This window comes from Amyelois transitella, chromosome 22, assembly GCF_032362555.1.
Source record: "Amyelois transitella isolate CPQ chromosome 22, ilAmyTran1.1, whole genome shotgun sequence".
In the NCBI taxonomy this organism is placed as follows: Eukaryota; Metazoa; Arthropoda; class Insecta; order Lepidoptera; family Pyralidae; genus Amyelois; species Amyelois transitella.
Window position 1 is genome coordinate 382,116 of NC_083525.1, and position 15,406 is coordinate 397,521.

Consider the following 15,406-nt stretch of genomic DNA (forward strand, 5'->3'; position numbering starts at 1 on the left):
AAAATAGGTCATGACAGCAGCCTCCGTTAGACGGCGCGACAGATTGGCGCCAATATTGCTAGGGAGGGCATAGAGCAATAATGTTATAGAATGGACATGTAGGTAAAATAGTTTCATTTGTATAAAAAAAATGAATTAAGGTACATTTCGCCCGCAACAAATCTGATCTGCTAGCAAAATGTCAAATTTTCATCAATCATAAGACCAAATTTCGAATGTCTTGAAAAAGGGAGATGTTAGGAGTACCCGTAGTCGTCGACATGCATGGAAAGAGTAATGAGTGTAGAGGAAGCGGGAGAGGTCTGTGAGGATCGTAGCAAGTGGAAATCCATAGTCTCTGCCCACCCCAATGGGAAACAGGCGTGATGGTATGTAAGTTCAAAATGTGTATGGGTATATTCGCCTGATCTAATTGTATGAGGAAGCCAAATGTCCATTGAAAACTGAAAAGACATTTAGATAAAATCGGACATTATTATTTCAGTCATTAAGTTTAGGATGTAAGTTAATTAACTCTTATTATTTACAATTAACCAAATAAATACAGAAACAAAAAGAAATGCATTTACAAGTAGTTAAACATAAATCTTTGTTACGAGTATAATCATTTATTTGTTTATTCACAAGTCTTAGTATATTACTCGACTTTAAAATGAGTAATTCAAATTCAAAAAGAGACCTAGTGTGTATGATATAACGTCTTTATAATTTATTTTTTGTTACCATGTCATCTAAAAAATATTAGGCACTGAAGCTGTCGAAATTCCCATATAATCTATGCACTATCTTCTGCAGACGTCTCATCCCTAACAAAACTCGAATCCCATTGGTATTTACCCAAATCCATCGACGATATCGACCAATGATAATGCATTACATAAAATTTCCACCAATGACGAACCAGATTTTTCTTTGAACATCCAATCAAAATGTATTCCTTTGAAACAACAAACTTTCAGAATCACAACACAGTTTCGAGTATTTGTCTAGGTTTCAGCTTCAAAAATGAGCTGATTGTTGAATTTAATAATGATTGGTGTTGAAATGATAATTTATATTGATTATCTACTACTAGGAATCCTGGTAAGTCAAGTATATTTTTATCTTAAGTTTTATCAGTGAATGCTTGCGTTATTTTCATATTTACGTTATACTTTTGACTGAATTAGATTGTGGACAATGTGCATTCGTCCACGATTTAGATTTAAGACATCTATATTTGTAAATTGACGTCCGGTGAGAATGCTGCAGTGTAGTTTGTTACGCCGCTTCTACTACACATGCGCTATGGAAGCGGTGGTAGATATAATTAGATTTAAGTGATGTGACGTCAATAAGTGATACCTTGTATCCAAGTATAAATCTATTCTATTCTAGATTCGCAATTCGCATTATGTCAAAACTCGCGACTGAGTTGCAACAGTATAATCTACTTTGACACCTTGATATTTGTCTGTTTGCTATTTTCTAAGGGTTGACTGGTAGAGAATGCTATTAGCATTAAGTCCACCTATTGTACCTTTGAGGTTCAATGAAGTTATAAATAAATTAATAATTTTTTAAATAATGAAAATGCGTTTTTATTTGCAATATTAGCTTAGGATATTTTGTAAGTAGATATGTTATTATGCATTGTCCAATTATCATTGCTTACTTAATGCAAGTATTTTTCCTGATTCTTCTTCTTTATTAAAATTCAAAATTAAAACATTTAATTCATTTTTATGGTATACTTCGTATCACTTAATAACTGTCATATCTTTTGGTTTCACAACATTAGTGGAAGTCAAATAAATTAAATTTTATTTGAGACTTGTATAATGTAGACATATGTACATATAATCACGTATATATCCCTTGTGGGGTAGACAGAGCCAACAGTCTTGAAAATACTGATAGGCCACGTTCAGCTGTTTGGCTTACTGATATGAGATTCAAATAGTGACAGGTTGCTAGCCCATCGCCTAAAAAAAGAATCGCAAGTTTGTAAGCCTATCCCTTAGTCGCCTTTTACGACATCCATGTGGAAAAAGATCCATCTCACTTGTATTATGTAGTCATTTTAATAGATAAACATGGAACAACATGACAAGATTGTTTCCTAAAAGAGCTTTCAACTATCCGAGCTTTTAGTCGTGTAGACACGGGCTTTCGCACTGGAAGCTTAATGTCGTTGCAAGCTTTCACGAGGGAAGTAAATAGCTGTTAAATTAATTAGCACACAATGTGTTGTCACGATTTGTAAGTGAAAGGTTCAAGAAATAGGGGAAGACCGAAAAAGAGATGGATGGACGGCGTAAAGGATAGTATGAGGAGAATGGGAGTGACCAGTGAGATGGCAATTGACAGAAGTAATTGGAAAAAACTAACATACTGTGCCGACCCCGCGTAGAAAGTGGGAAAAGGTAACGACGAAGAACAAGAAGTAGTGTTGTCACGATTTCAAATTTCCAAATTTCGAATGTCTTGAAAAAGGGAGATGTTAGGAGTACCCGTATTTGTCAAATATGCATGAAAAGAGTAATGAGTGTGGAGGAAGCGGGTGAGGTCTGTGAGGATCGTAGCAATTGGAAATACATAGTCTCTGCCTACCCCAATGGGAAACAGGCGTGATGGTATGTCTATATATGTATGTATTTGTTATCACGATTTTTCTTAATAAATTAATACTTTCGACAGTTTCATACATACCTACATACATAGATATTGTCACGTCTTTATTCCTTACGGGGTAGACAGAGCCAACAGCCTTAAGACTTAAAGCCCATGTTCGGCTGTATGGGTTAAAGATGGAATTGAGATTTAAGTAGTGGCAAGTTGCAAGTCCATACCCTAAAAGACGAATCCCAAGTTTATCAGCTTATCCCTTAGCCGCCTTTACAAAGTATAAAGCATAGTCGCTTCTACCCCGCAAGGGATATGGACGTGTTTATATGTATGTATGCTATTTTAATAGTTAATGTGATTCAAGATAATGGTTTAAATGTATAAATGTTACCAGTGCGAAGACGGGGCGGGTCGCTAGTAAATAAACAATATAAAACAATAATTATTTATAATTGGTTCTACATGAATTCATGTTTTTTAATGTAGACAATGTGCATTCGTCCACGATTTAGATTTAAGAGATCTATATTTGTATATTGACGTCCGATGAAAATGCTGCAGCGTAGTTTGTTCCGCCGCTTCTTCTACACATGCGCTTCGGAAGCGGTAGTAGTTATAATTAGATTTAAGTGATGTGACGTCAATAAGTGATACCTTGTGTCCAATTTTGAAAATAAATCTATTCTATTCTAATTTGTAACAATAGTCTCTGCCTACCCCTCCGGGAAAGAGGCGTGATTTTATGTATGTATGTATTCTAATTTGTTGCAGGTATTTCTGTCAGTGTTCGTCTGCTCTTACTGCATCATCAGGGTATATAGGCTTAGAAGGAATGGACAATTGTATTCAACTAATGTAAGTTATACTGTTAACTTTTGTGCCGTGTGGTTCCAGGCACTAATAAAAAAAAGAATAGTACCACTTTTTTCCGTGGCCGTCGTAAAAGGCGACTAAGGGATATGCTTATAAAATTGGGATTCTTCTTATAAGCGATGGGCTGGCAACCTGTCACTGTTTGAATGTTAATTCTATCATCAAGCCAAAAAGCTGAGCGTGGCCAATCAGTCTTTTTGAGACAATTGGCACTGTCTAACCCGTGAGGTATATAGACGTAACTATATGTATGTATGTTACCTTCTAGTGCCCTAGTAGTAGGCCTTCTAGTATAGCCCTAAAATAAAGTGGTTTTCTTTTCTAAAATGCCTAGAACCACACGGCTAGTCCTATAAAATAAATAAATATATTATACGGGACAAATTACACTGATTGAGTTAGCTTCGAAGTAAGTTCGAAACTTGTGTGACGAGATACTAACTCAACGATACTATATTTTATAATAAATACTTATATAGATAAACATCCAAGACATAGGCCAATCAGAAAAAGTTATTTTCTCATCATGCCCTGACCGGGATTCGAACCCGGGACCTCCGGTGTCACAGACAAGCGTACTACCGCTGCGCCACAGAGGCGTCTAAAATAAAATAATTGAGTTATTCCCAGGTGCCGTGTGGTTCCCGGCACCAATACAAAAAAGAATAGAACCACTCCATTTCTTTCCCATGGATGTCGTAAAAGGCGACTAAGATAAAGGCTCACAAACTTGGGATTCTTTTTAGGCGATAGGCTGGCAACCTGTCACTAATCGAATCCAAATTCTACCATTTAGCCAAATAGCTGAACGTGGCCTATCAGTTTTTACAAGACTGTTGTCTCTATCTAGCCCGCAAGGGATATAGACGTGACCATATATATTTATGTATGTACAGTGTACCTACTTTTTTATATGGACAGCGAAATTTATTACTCTTCTCCCCAGGGACGGCCGGGATCAGTCCCGGAGGTTTTGCGCTGGGTATTATGTTATTAATTAGAGACTCCTGCACAGATTTGAATAATAACTAAGCAATTTTTTCATATAAGCGATATAAATGAGCAATATTTGTCGGGTGGTTACCGGCCTTATTAGAAAAGAAAGAATAGGACCACTCCATCTCTTTCCCATGGATGTAGTAAAAGGCGAATAAGGGATAGGCTTTTAATCTTGAGATTCTTCTTTTAGGCGACAGACTACTCGTAGCAACCTGTCACTATTTGAATCTCAATTCTATCATTAAGCCAAACAGCTAAACGTGGCTTATTAGTATTTTCAGCTCTGTCTACCCCGCAAGGGATAAAGACGTGATTATATGTATTTGTCGAGGGAGTTTGTATTGTCAGTGAAGTATAAGTCACACGGAATTCGTATCATGGCAAACAATGTCACGCACAACAGCTAGTCGCTTCTAATTAACCAGAGAGTAGGTCAAATGAACAAAGCCCTCAGCTAAATTAATCTTAAAAATAAAAATAGCTTTGGTTTTGATCAACATTCTTAAGCAAATAATTAATTAAAAACCGAATTTTACCTCAAAACGCGAACACACATCAAAAGACTTTGTTAATGGCCTGTTTGTGTGTAAAAGAAATTAACAATTTAATGGTAATTTATGAAATATCTTCAAGAGGAAATTTAATAAATAATATTTTTCTTAAATCGGAAATTACAATAGGTACAAGTATTTGACCGTAATAAAGTGAATTAATTAAGGACGTCCTGGCAAAGGGTCAGGTCAAGAGTACTCGAAACCGCCGAGCTTGCATGAAGTGACTTATGAATGTGGATGAAGCGAAAGAAGTATGCAGAGATCGCATCAAATAGGAAGATGTAGTCTCTACTTACCCCTACGGGAAAAATTGAATCCAAAAAAGTAACTTAACATACATACATAAAATCACGCCTTTTTCCCGCAGGGGTAGGCAGAGACTACATCTTTCCATTTGACACGATCTCTGCATACTTCCTTCGCTTCATCCACATTCATAACTCTCTTCATGCGAGCTAATAATAAGTAAAGTCATTGTTTGTTTTTCGAGGCTAGCAACCTGACACTATTTGGATCACAATTCCATCATTAAGCCTAACAGCTGAACATGGCCTGTCAGTCTTTCAAGACTCCTAACTCTGTCTACTTCGCAAGGGATACAAACGTGATAAAATGAATGAATGAATAAATGAAACAAGACCTGACATAATCAAAGGTAACCGGGTTTCAGATCGGCGCGCTACTGCGGCCGACCAAAGTGTTGTTCACCCACAAACGAGAGGGGGAGAGCACTGAGGAGTTGCGGTGAGTACCATTATAAAGCTGTGTTCACACTGACAGATGGCTATATTTTATTTACATACATACATATTATCACGTCTATATCCCTTGCGGGGTAGACAGAGCCTTGAAAATACCTAAAGGCCACGTTCAGCTATTTGACTGAATGATAGAATTAATATTCAAATAGTGTCAGGTTACTAGCTCAGCGCCTATAAGAAGAACCCCAAGTTGATAAGCCTATCCCTTAGTCACCTTTTACGACATCCACGGGAAAGAGATGGGGTGGTCCGATTACAACCACTAACGCCGCCGGTTTAACTTATGTATAACCGGCTTTATAACCGAAAAGCCTTCGGCCTCGTGTCTGGAAGACTTCAAACAAAATGGATACCTTTGATGAACAAAACAAACGCTTACAAATTATTTCCAAAATGTATCTGGGGCTGTAGGCTACCCGCAAAACAAATTGGTTAAGAAAATGAAGTCTCTTTTCAGTGTTATCTGGGGGCACGGCAGTGTCCCCGCCAAGTCAAGCAAAAAAAAAAGCGGCACGGCCGTGCCATCCATTTCTCGAAGCAATTCAGGCTATTTTCGACCCCCCTATGATTTTGTTGTGGATAAAACAAGAAGCCTGAATACAATACTAATCAGGCATTAAATAAACACGGTATATTTAAAATTTCAGTCAATTTGAACCAGTAGTTTAAGAATGACAACTTGTTAAAGTTTCTAAATTTTGTCACTCAATGACTCACCCATCATGAAAAGTCTAAGGCACTTCTAGCAGACATAGAAGTGTTACGAACTCCTTTGTAAAGGACAAACATTTTGTAATTTAAAATAAGAAAAATAAATGACAGTCTGTTTTGAGCGTGCATCATCTTTTCTATACCAGCGCCTGTACGAATACAAATGTATGTGTATTTTATTCTTTCTGAAAAGAACTCTCTCTTCCTCAACAGGACTGTAGTGGCCTACCGCAACCCCTTCACTGGTGACTACTGCGTGCACAAAAGCAGAGTGGAGCCCAAGGGGTACGTGAACTCAGCGCAGATCCCAGACTCTCCCGACAGCGGGGTGTCGGACGCCTATGAGCCTTTACAGCTGGAGCCGAGGGCAAAGGTCAACGTTCCCGATGGCAGTATTATGGAGAAGATCGCTCATGTCAGTTGAATAAATACAAATTTAATTAATTTCTACAAAGAGTTATGAATGTGGATGAAGCGATGGAAATATGCAGATATCGTGGCAAGTGGAAAGAGGTAGTCTCTGCCTACCCCTCCGGGAAAGAGGCGTGATTTTATGTATGTATGTATGTTAATTCTTATTCTACCTCTACGTCGATGCCTTGTGAGCTTAAACTTCTTCTCACGAATTTCCCGGCAATTCAGAATTGAACCACTCCCTATCTTTCCAATGGATGTCGTAAAAGGCGACTAAGGGAAAGGCAACAAATGTGGGATTCTTCTTTTTGGGGATCATTAATTTTGAATCTCAATTCCATCGTTAAGCCACACAGCTGAACGCGGCACGCGGCGCGCGCGGCGCGGCACGTCAATTGATAAATATACATAGATCTCTTAAACATGAATGAATGTAAAACTAATGATTTCAATACGAATATTTCGTCAAATACGACTTGTACGAGTATATTAAGTTTTTCACTCATTGTGACATTACCTTGTGTTTTTTTTTTCAGAGAGAGAGAGAAAAAGTAACGGAAGACCCTATATACGACAACAGTGTCAACAAAACATGGAATTGGAACTACAAAGAGTATCAAATATAAATCGTAACACTTTATTCATAAGAACTATATTTACATGAACAAATAATGTCCAGCTTGTGCTCAAAAGACTTGACAAAGCGTACTTACGTCTAAATTATTCACTTTTAAAGTATTATAGTAATTATAATTTTACATTTAAATTAATATGTAACAATGATGTGCCAAATAAAAACAAAACTTTGGAAAAATCGTGATTCGATACAGGTTAAATAATATATAAACATATAAAATACCGTGCCGTGTGGTTCCCGGCACATATAGAAGAAAGAATTGGACTACTCTATCTCGTTCCCATCCCATGTCGTAAAAGGCGACTAAGGGATAGGCTTATAAACTTGGGATTCTACTTTATGGCGACGGGTTAGCGACCTGTTCCTATTAGGATTAGGATGTAAACTCTATAATTAAACAGCTGAACGTGGCCTATCAGTCTTTTCAAGACTGTTGGCCCTGACTACCCCACAAGGGATATAGACGTGATTGTGTGTATGAGCTTATAATTTGGAACTCGTATTATTATTTATTTTTAAACATAAGAATTCATGTTGAATGATTTATAATAAGGATATAAAAATATTTACCCTGAACGCTTAATTACAAGTATATATCTATGTTGTTTGTGATATAATATTATTAAGTACTTATTATTAAGGATTTCAGATGTTATGACAAAAAACTACTTAAAAGAGTTGTTGTAACTAGATTAAAAGTTTATAATTGTTCTATTAAATGAAATAACAGTATTTAAAACATTGTTTTTTAATTGATATTCTTATAATAAAAAAACAAATATAATAAAAATTATTTAGAAAAATGATTATATATCGTTATAATTTATATTGCCGTGTGGTTCCCGGCACCAATACAAAAAAGAATAGAACTACTCCATCTCTTTTCCATAGATGTCGTAAAAGCTGACTAAGGGGTAGGCTTATAAACTTGGGATTCTTCTTTTAGGCGATGGGCTAGCAACCTGCCACTATTTGAATCTCAATCCTATCTTAAAGCCAAACAGCTGAACGTGGCCTACCAGTCTTTACAAGACTGTAGCCTCTGTCTAACCAGCTCTGTAGAACCAACAGTCTTTAAAACACTGATAGGCCACGTTCAGCTGTTTGGCTTAATTATAGAATTGAGATTCAAATAGTGACAGGTTGCTAGCCTGTCGGCTAAATGAAGAATCATAACTTTATAAGCCTACCCCATAGTCGCCTTTTACGATATCCATTGGAAAGAGACAGAGTCGTGTTATTCTTTTTTCTAAAGGTGACGGGAACCACACCGCCCTTAAAATTACATTTCATTTTGCAAACTAATACTCTCAAAACTCTGAAAGCACTCAATGTCTATAGCCTATCCTAGGTAGATATCAGGAATCCCGTCCTCCTAATACAATATGCACTCTGTTCCCGATGCATTTGACTTGCATACGTCGTGACTGCCGAGTGCATGCAATGCAAACTCCTCTTATATAAATACGTTCGGAATTTTAGAAATGGATTTTTATGCGGTATGTTTGAACGGGTCTCATCTTTTAGACTTTAATATCTGAAAAGCATTTCTGTTTTATTTTAGAGCATTAAGATTGGGCAGGCTGGTTTTGCGCTGTAACTTAATTCTATTTATATCCTACTAATCACTACATAGTATAAAACGAAGTCGCTATTTTAGTCTGTTTGTCTGTATGCTTAAATCTTTAAAATTACGCAACGGATTTTGATGCGGTTTTTTGTAACAGGTAGAGTGATTCAAGAGGAAGGTTTTTATGTATAATAACATTTATAATTTTGCACCCGTGCGAAGCCGGGGCGGGTCGCTAGTATATTATAAATGCGAAAGTTTGTGAGTATGTCAGTGTGGATGTTTGTTACTCTTTCACGCAAAAACTACTGAACCGACTACGATGAAATTTGGTATGACCAAGAATAACATATAGGCTACTTTTATCCCGGAGTTCCAGGGGATTGATAGTGTTTCCACGCGGACGAAGTCACGGGCGGCTTCTAGTCTTACATATTAAAAAAAAATGTACCGTATAGATCTCGGCTGTAATAAATAGGACCTCCATCTCTCTCCTATGGATGTCGTAAAAGGCGACTAAGGAATAGGTTAATAAATTTGGGATAGTTCTCGTAGGTGATGAACTAACGACCTATCACTATTTGATTCTCAATTCCGCCATAAAGCAGTTTAGCTTATCGTCTATACTAATATTACGAGTATAAAGCTGAAGAGTTTGTTTGTTTGTTTGACCGCGCTAATCTCAGTAACAACTGGATCGAAATTGAAAAATTCTTTTGTTGAATAGACCATTTATCGAGGAAGGCTTTAGGCTATATAACATCACGCTGCAACTTTTAGGAGCGAAGAAATAATGGAGAATGTGAACAAAACGGAAAATTATTCATCCTTGAGGGCTTCAATGATGCCCAAAATAACTATTCCACGCGGACTAAGTCGCGGGCTCAGTAAGTTTTCTTTAAATAAATATCAAAGGTTTAATTAAAGTTCATAAAATTTCATACTTGATCAACATTTCATTGTTTTTATTAACAACATAGTTAAATACATTTTTAATGGCGTTATTAAGTGCATTGCAATAAGTGTTAAACATGCTTTATTGAAATGAAATTACTGATATTTATTTTTCTCTCTTGTAAGTACCTAAGTGTAGTTATTTTGCTGTCATACACATAAAATCTTGAATCTCAATTCTGTCATTAAGCCAAACAGCCGAACGTGTCCTATTAGTCTTTTTAAGACTGTCGGCTCTGTCCACCCCGCAAGGGATATAGACGTGATTATATGTATGTATGTAAATAAAATCACACGTCTAACTTCAAGTCTCGAGACCAAGCGGTTTAGGCAGTATGTTTTCTTGTCAGTAACACAGAACGGATTTTAAGGAAGAGAGAGAGAAGAGATTATATACATATAATACTAGCTTTTACCTGCAGCTTCGTCCGCGTGAATTTAGCACCATCTACCTAAAACGACAAATAATAATTTAACGCCATCTATCAAAAACGCTAAGGAATTAGCAACATCTACGTTTAACGCCACCTGGTTACAAAAAGCACAACGAATTTGGCGCCACCTACAAAACATTACAGTTTTTTCGCAAATCCCACGGGAACTATAGTTTTTACTGGGATGAAAGGTACTCTGTGCTTCTCCAGACTCTTACTTATTTTCAAAAGGATTAATTTAATAGATAACCCGTGAATACCTAGGTAAGAAAAAAACAAATAAACTGTCTTTCGTATTTATTATCCTACTACTATTATAAAGGCGAAAGTTTGTATGGATGTTTGTTACTCTTTCACGCAAAAACTACTGAACCGATTACCATGAAATTTGGTATGTAGGTAGCTGAAGACCCAGAATAACACATAGGCTACTTTTTATCCCAGAGTTCCCGCGGGATTGATAGGGTTTCCATACGGACGAAGTCGCGGGCGGCCTCTAGTACATACATACATATGGTCACGTCTATATCCCTTGCGGGGTAGACAGAGCCAACAGTCTTGGAAAGACTGAATGGCCACATTCAGCTATTTGGCTTAATGATAGAATTGAGATTCAAATACTGACAAGTTGCTAGCCCATCGTCTAAATGAAGAATCCCAAGTTTATAAGCCTGAGTCGTCTTTTACGACATGCATGGGACAGAGCCGGAGTGACCTTTTTTATATTCGTGCCGGAAACCACAAATTATAAATCATATAAGAATATAAGATATTTAAAGTTAAGTTAATCATATAAAATATCGAAAGTAACTTTATTTGTCTGTTGTCTCTTCACGCGTTATCTACTGAACCTATTTTCTTGAAATTTCGCTTATATTTACCTTAAAGTCTGGAGAAGAACATCCATTAGACAGAGATGGAGTGATCCTTTTCTTTATTATATTCGTGCCGGGAACCACAAGCATTTATGATATAATATTACATAAGTTGGAATAAACGAAGGAGATCGTGGCAAGTGGAAAGATGTGATCTCTGTCTACCCCTCCGGGAAAAAGGCGTGATTTTATGTATGTATGTATGTATGTATGTATGTTGGGATATACAGATGCCGCTATCACAAGGCCATGGCAAGCTCGGAAGCCCAACACATACAAGGAGAATTACAACGCTGACGAAATCTACAACAGGATGGTGATTCTGATGCAGACAATGCATAGGGAGGGAAGGATCAGACACCAAGCGCTGAACCAAGTGAGGTTTTACTACGAGAAGTCGCCGCATTACGAAATGGGGTATCTGATGGGCGAAATCATTGAGAGGTATTGATTAAGGTCACATACATACATACATATGGTCACGTCTATATCCCTTGCGGGGTAGGCAGAGCCAACCAAGTCTTGCAACCTGTCATTATTTGAATTCCATCACTAAGCCGTGCTGAATGTGGTCTTTCAAAACTCTTGGCTCTATCTACGCCGCAATGGATTTAGATAGAATTGAGATTCAAATAGTAGCAGGTTGCTAACCCATCGCCCACAAGGGTCCCAAGTTCATAAGCCTATCCCTGGTCTAGCCTTTGGCCTTTTTTATGACTATCAGCTCTCAAATGACCTGACCCTTTACCAGGACGTCCTTACGTCCTGATAAAGGGTCAGGTCAAAAGTACGCGAAACCGCCGAGCTTGCATGAAAAGAGTTATGAATGTGAGATCGTGGCAAGTGGTAAGAGGTAGTCTCTGCCTACCCCTCCGGGAAAGAGGCGTGATTTTATGTATGTATCAGCTCTGTCTACCCCGAGATAAAGCCGTGATTATACGAACGAATGAATGAATGAACGATAAAATTGTAGCATTTAACAGATACAGAAAAATGGTGAACCACGCCCGCCGCCGGCACACGTGGAGAAGCACCCACGTGCACTGGTTGGTCAAGAGAATACAGACGATACAGCACTTGTACTTCGAAATCGTCCACCTTTGCGGTATGATGCACGAGATTCAGCTCAAATACAGGTCGGTGATGGAGTTCGCCGACATGACGTCTAAAGTACCGTATTACAAAATGCAAGAGGTGAGATTACGGTTTGTTCCAATCTATACTAATATTATTGTTTGTTTGTTTGCTTGCTTGTTTGTTTGTTTGTTTGTTTGAACGCGCTTATCTCAGGAACTACTGGTCCGAATTGAAAAATTCTTTTTGCGTCGAATAGACCATGTATCGAGGAAGGCTTAAGGCTATATAACATCACGCTGCAACTATAAAGAGCAAATAATGGAACATGTGAAAAAAAAAACGGGGAAAATTATTCATCCTTGAGGGCTTCAATGATGCCCATAATAACTATTCCACGCAGACGAAGTCGCGGGCACAGCTAGATTAAATATATACGGGACAAATTACACTGATTGAGTTAGCCCCGAAGCAAGTTTGAGACTTGTGTTACGAGATACTTACTCAACGATACTATATTTTGTAATAAATACTTATATAGATAAACATCCAAGACCCAGGTCAATCAGAAAAAGTTCTTTCCTCATCATGCCCTGGCCGGGATTCGAACCCGGTACCTCCGATGTCACAGACAAGCGTACTACCGCTGCGCCACAGAGGCCGTCATTAATATAACATAACTGTCACGATTTTCTTAAAAAAAAAGAATGAAAACTGCATTGAATTTTATTATTCAGGTGATTTAACGTACATACATAAATGTGTTCACGTCTATATTCCTTGCGGGGAAGACAGAACAGTCTTGAGATACTGATAGGCCACGTTCAGCTGTATGGCTCAATGATAGAATTTAGATTAAAATAGTGATAGGTTGCTAGCCCATCGCCTAAAAGAAGAATCCCAAGTTTATAGCCTTAATTTTATTCGCATTTTACGACGTCATGAAAAATAAATACAAAAGGTATTAAACGTGCAAGTTACCTTCATTTAATCTCGGACGTTTTGGACGGAAATTCTGACGTTCAGACGGAGCAGTAGCCGGCTGGTTTTCAGCCGCTCTGTGACCATGGATCATTGTGACATGATTCGTAACGTCCGGATAAAATAATGGTACGTTACGTGCGCGTTAAATACCTGTAGTATTTATACATACATATCGTCACGTCTATATCCCTTGCGGGGTAGACAGAGCCAACAGTCTTGAAAAGACTGAATGGCCACGTTCAGTTATTTGGCTTAATGATAGAATTGAGATTCAAATAGTGACAGGTTACTAGCCCATCGCCTAAAAAAGAATCCCAAGTTTGAAAGCCTATCCCTAGTAGTAATTATACATAGTTTTATTTATTGCATGTATAAATAAATATTTTGTATGCCGTATGGCCAAACATGTTAACAACAATTCCTTTCCTTCTCCATCTGCAATACATGTATGTACCTATTTATATGTATGTAATGTAACATGTTCTACAAATAAATAATCTTGAATCTTGAAAGCTTTGTATAGAAAGATATGCAGTGGTTATATTCTAAAGATGGGACTGGCAGAGAATGCCTTGTGGCATTAAGTCCATTATATACATATTACGTGCATAAAGTTTAAATAAATAACGTGCCAGAAATAATACACGTATATACGGTACAATTAAGGACGTCCTTTGAAAGGGTCAGGTCAAGAGTACCCGAAACCGCCGAGCTTGATGAAGAGAGTTATGAATGTGAATGAAGCGAAGGAAGTATGCAGGGATCGTGGCAAGATGTAGTCTCTGCCTTCCCCTCCGGGTAAGAGGCGTGATTTTATGTACACGGTACACATTTAAGTAGGTATGCAATAATTTATTTTAGATGCAGCACAAAATAAGGCAGGAACTGAAAAAGAAGGAGTTGGAAAGGCAGAAGGCGCAGAAGAAGATTCTGAAGAACAGAATAAAGGCAGCGAAGAAGGAAGGCTACTGGGAGAAGTTCGTTCTGCCCCCCAAGAAGAAAGGCCCGTGGCCTCATGACTACGGCTGGGATATTGGCGAGTTCTTCTGGTGATAACGTGGATACAAAGTTATTAATTTGGTATATTAAAATATTTTTATAAATCCATCCAGCTATACTTAAAAAGAGATCAGATGTGTGTTTTTGTATATACTAAAACCGCATCAAAATCCGTTGCGTAATTTTAAAGATTTAAGCATACAGACAAACAGACTAAAATAGCGACTTTGTTTTACTATGTACCTAGTGATTGTGTACCCGCGACTTCGTCCTCTTTAAAACCCTATCATAACGTAACAATTAATCCCGCGGGAACTCCGGGATAAAAAGTAGCCCTAATAAGATCCTAGATTGTCAGGATATCACGTGAAATGTAGTTGCAAAAAACATTTTAATGAATACTGAAGTATCAATTGTAAGTGAAACTTCTTGAACTGTAAATAATACTCAGCCCTGCACATGGTAGGAAATTCAACTGGTACATTTTCCATAACATAACATATAATCACGTCTTCATCCCTTGCGGGGCAGACAGAGCCAACAGTCATAAAAAGACTGAAAGGCCACGTTCAGCTATTTGGCTTTAAGATAGAATTGAGAAACAAATTGTGACAGATTGCTAGTCCATCGCCTAAAAGAAGAGTCCCAAGTTTATAAGCCTATCCCTTAGTCGCCTTTTACGACATCCATGGTAGAGAGATGGAGTGGTCCTATTCTTTTTTAAAAGAGAAATCCCAAGAATATTCCAAGTATATAAGCCTATCCCGTAGTCGCCTTTTACGACATATATGGGAAAGAGTTGGAGTGATCCAATTCTTTTTTCTATTGGTGCCGTGAACCAAACGGTATATTTACCAACGTGATCAATATCAATACAACTTACAACACCCCTCTTTTTCCGACGGGGGGGGGTTAAAAACCCTTGTTGTTAACACGAATACCGAATATTTAGCGACTCAG

The 15,406-nt window shown here is 37.7% G+C and overlaps 2 protein-coding genes across 2 annotated transcripts; both read left to right on the top strand.

Moving 5' to 3' along the window:
* Window positions 1–948: 948 nt before the first annotated feature.
* Window positions 949–7,744, top strand: LOC132903167 (uncharacterized). The gene is made up of 5 exons (XM_060950608.1): window positions 949–1,083; window positions 3,379–3,462; window positions 5,704–5,777; window positions 6,719–6,920; window positions 7,456–7,744. Exons 1-5 carry the CDS (start codon window positions 1,030–1,032, stop codon window positions 7,543–7,545), a joined length of 504 nt encoding a protein of 167 aa, XP_060806591.1. The 5' UTR covers window positions 949–1,029; the 3' UTR covers window positions 7,546–7,744.
* A 3,958-nt stretch (window positions 7,745–11,702) lies between these two features.
* LOC132903195 (uncharacterized) lies at window positions 11,703–14,500 on the top strand. Its single transcript, XM_060950821.1, has 3 exons — window positions 11,703–11,833; window positions 12,373–12,583; window positions 14,309–14,500. Exons 1-3 carry the CDS (start codon window positions 11,703–11,705, stop codon window positions 14,498–14,500), a joined length of 534 nt encoding a protein of 177 aa, XP_060806804.1.
* The last annotated feature ends 906 nt before the right edge of the window (window positions 14,501–15,406 follow it).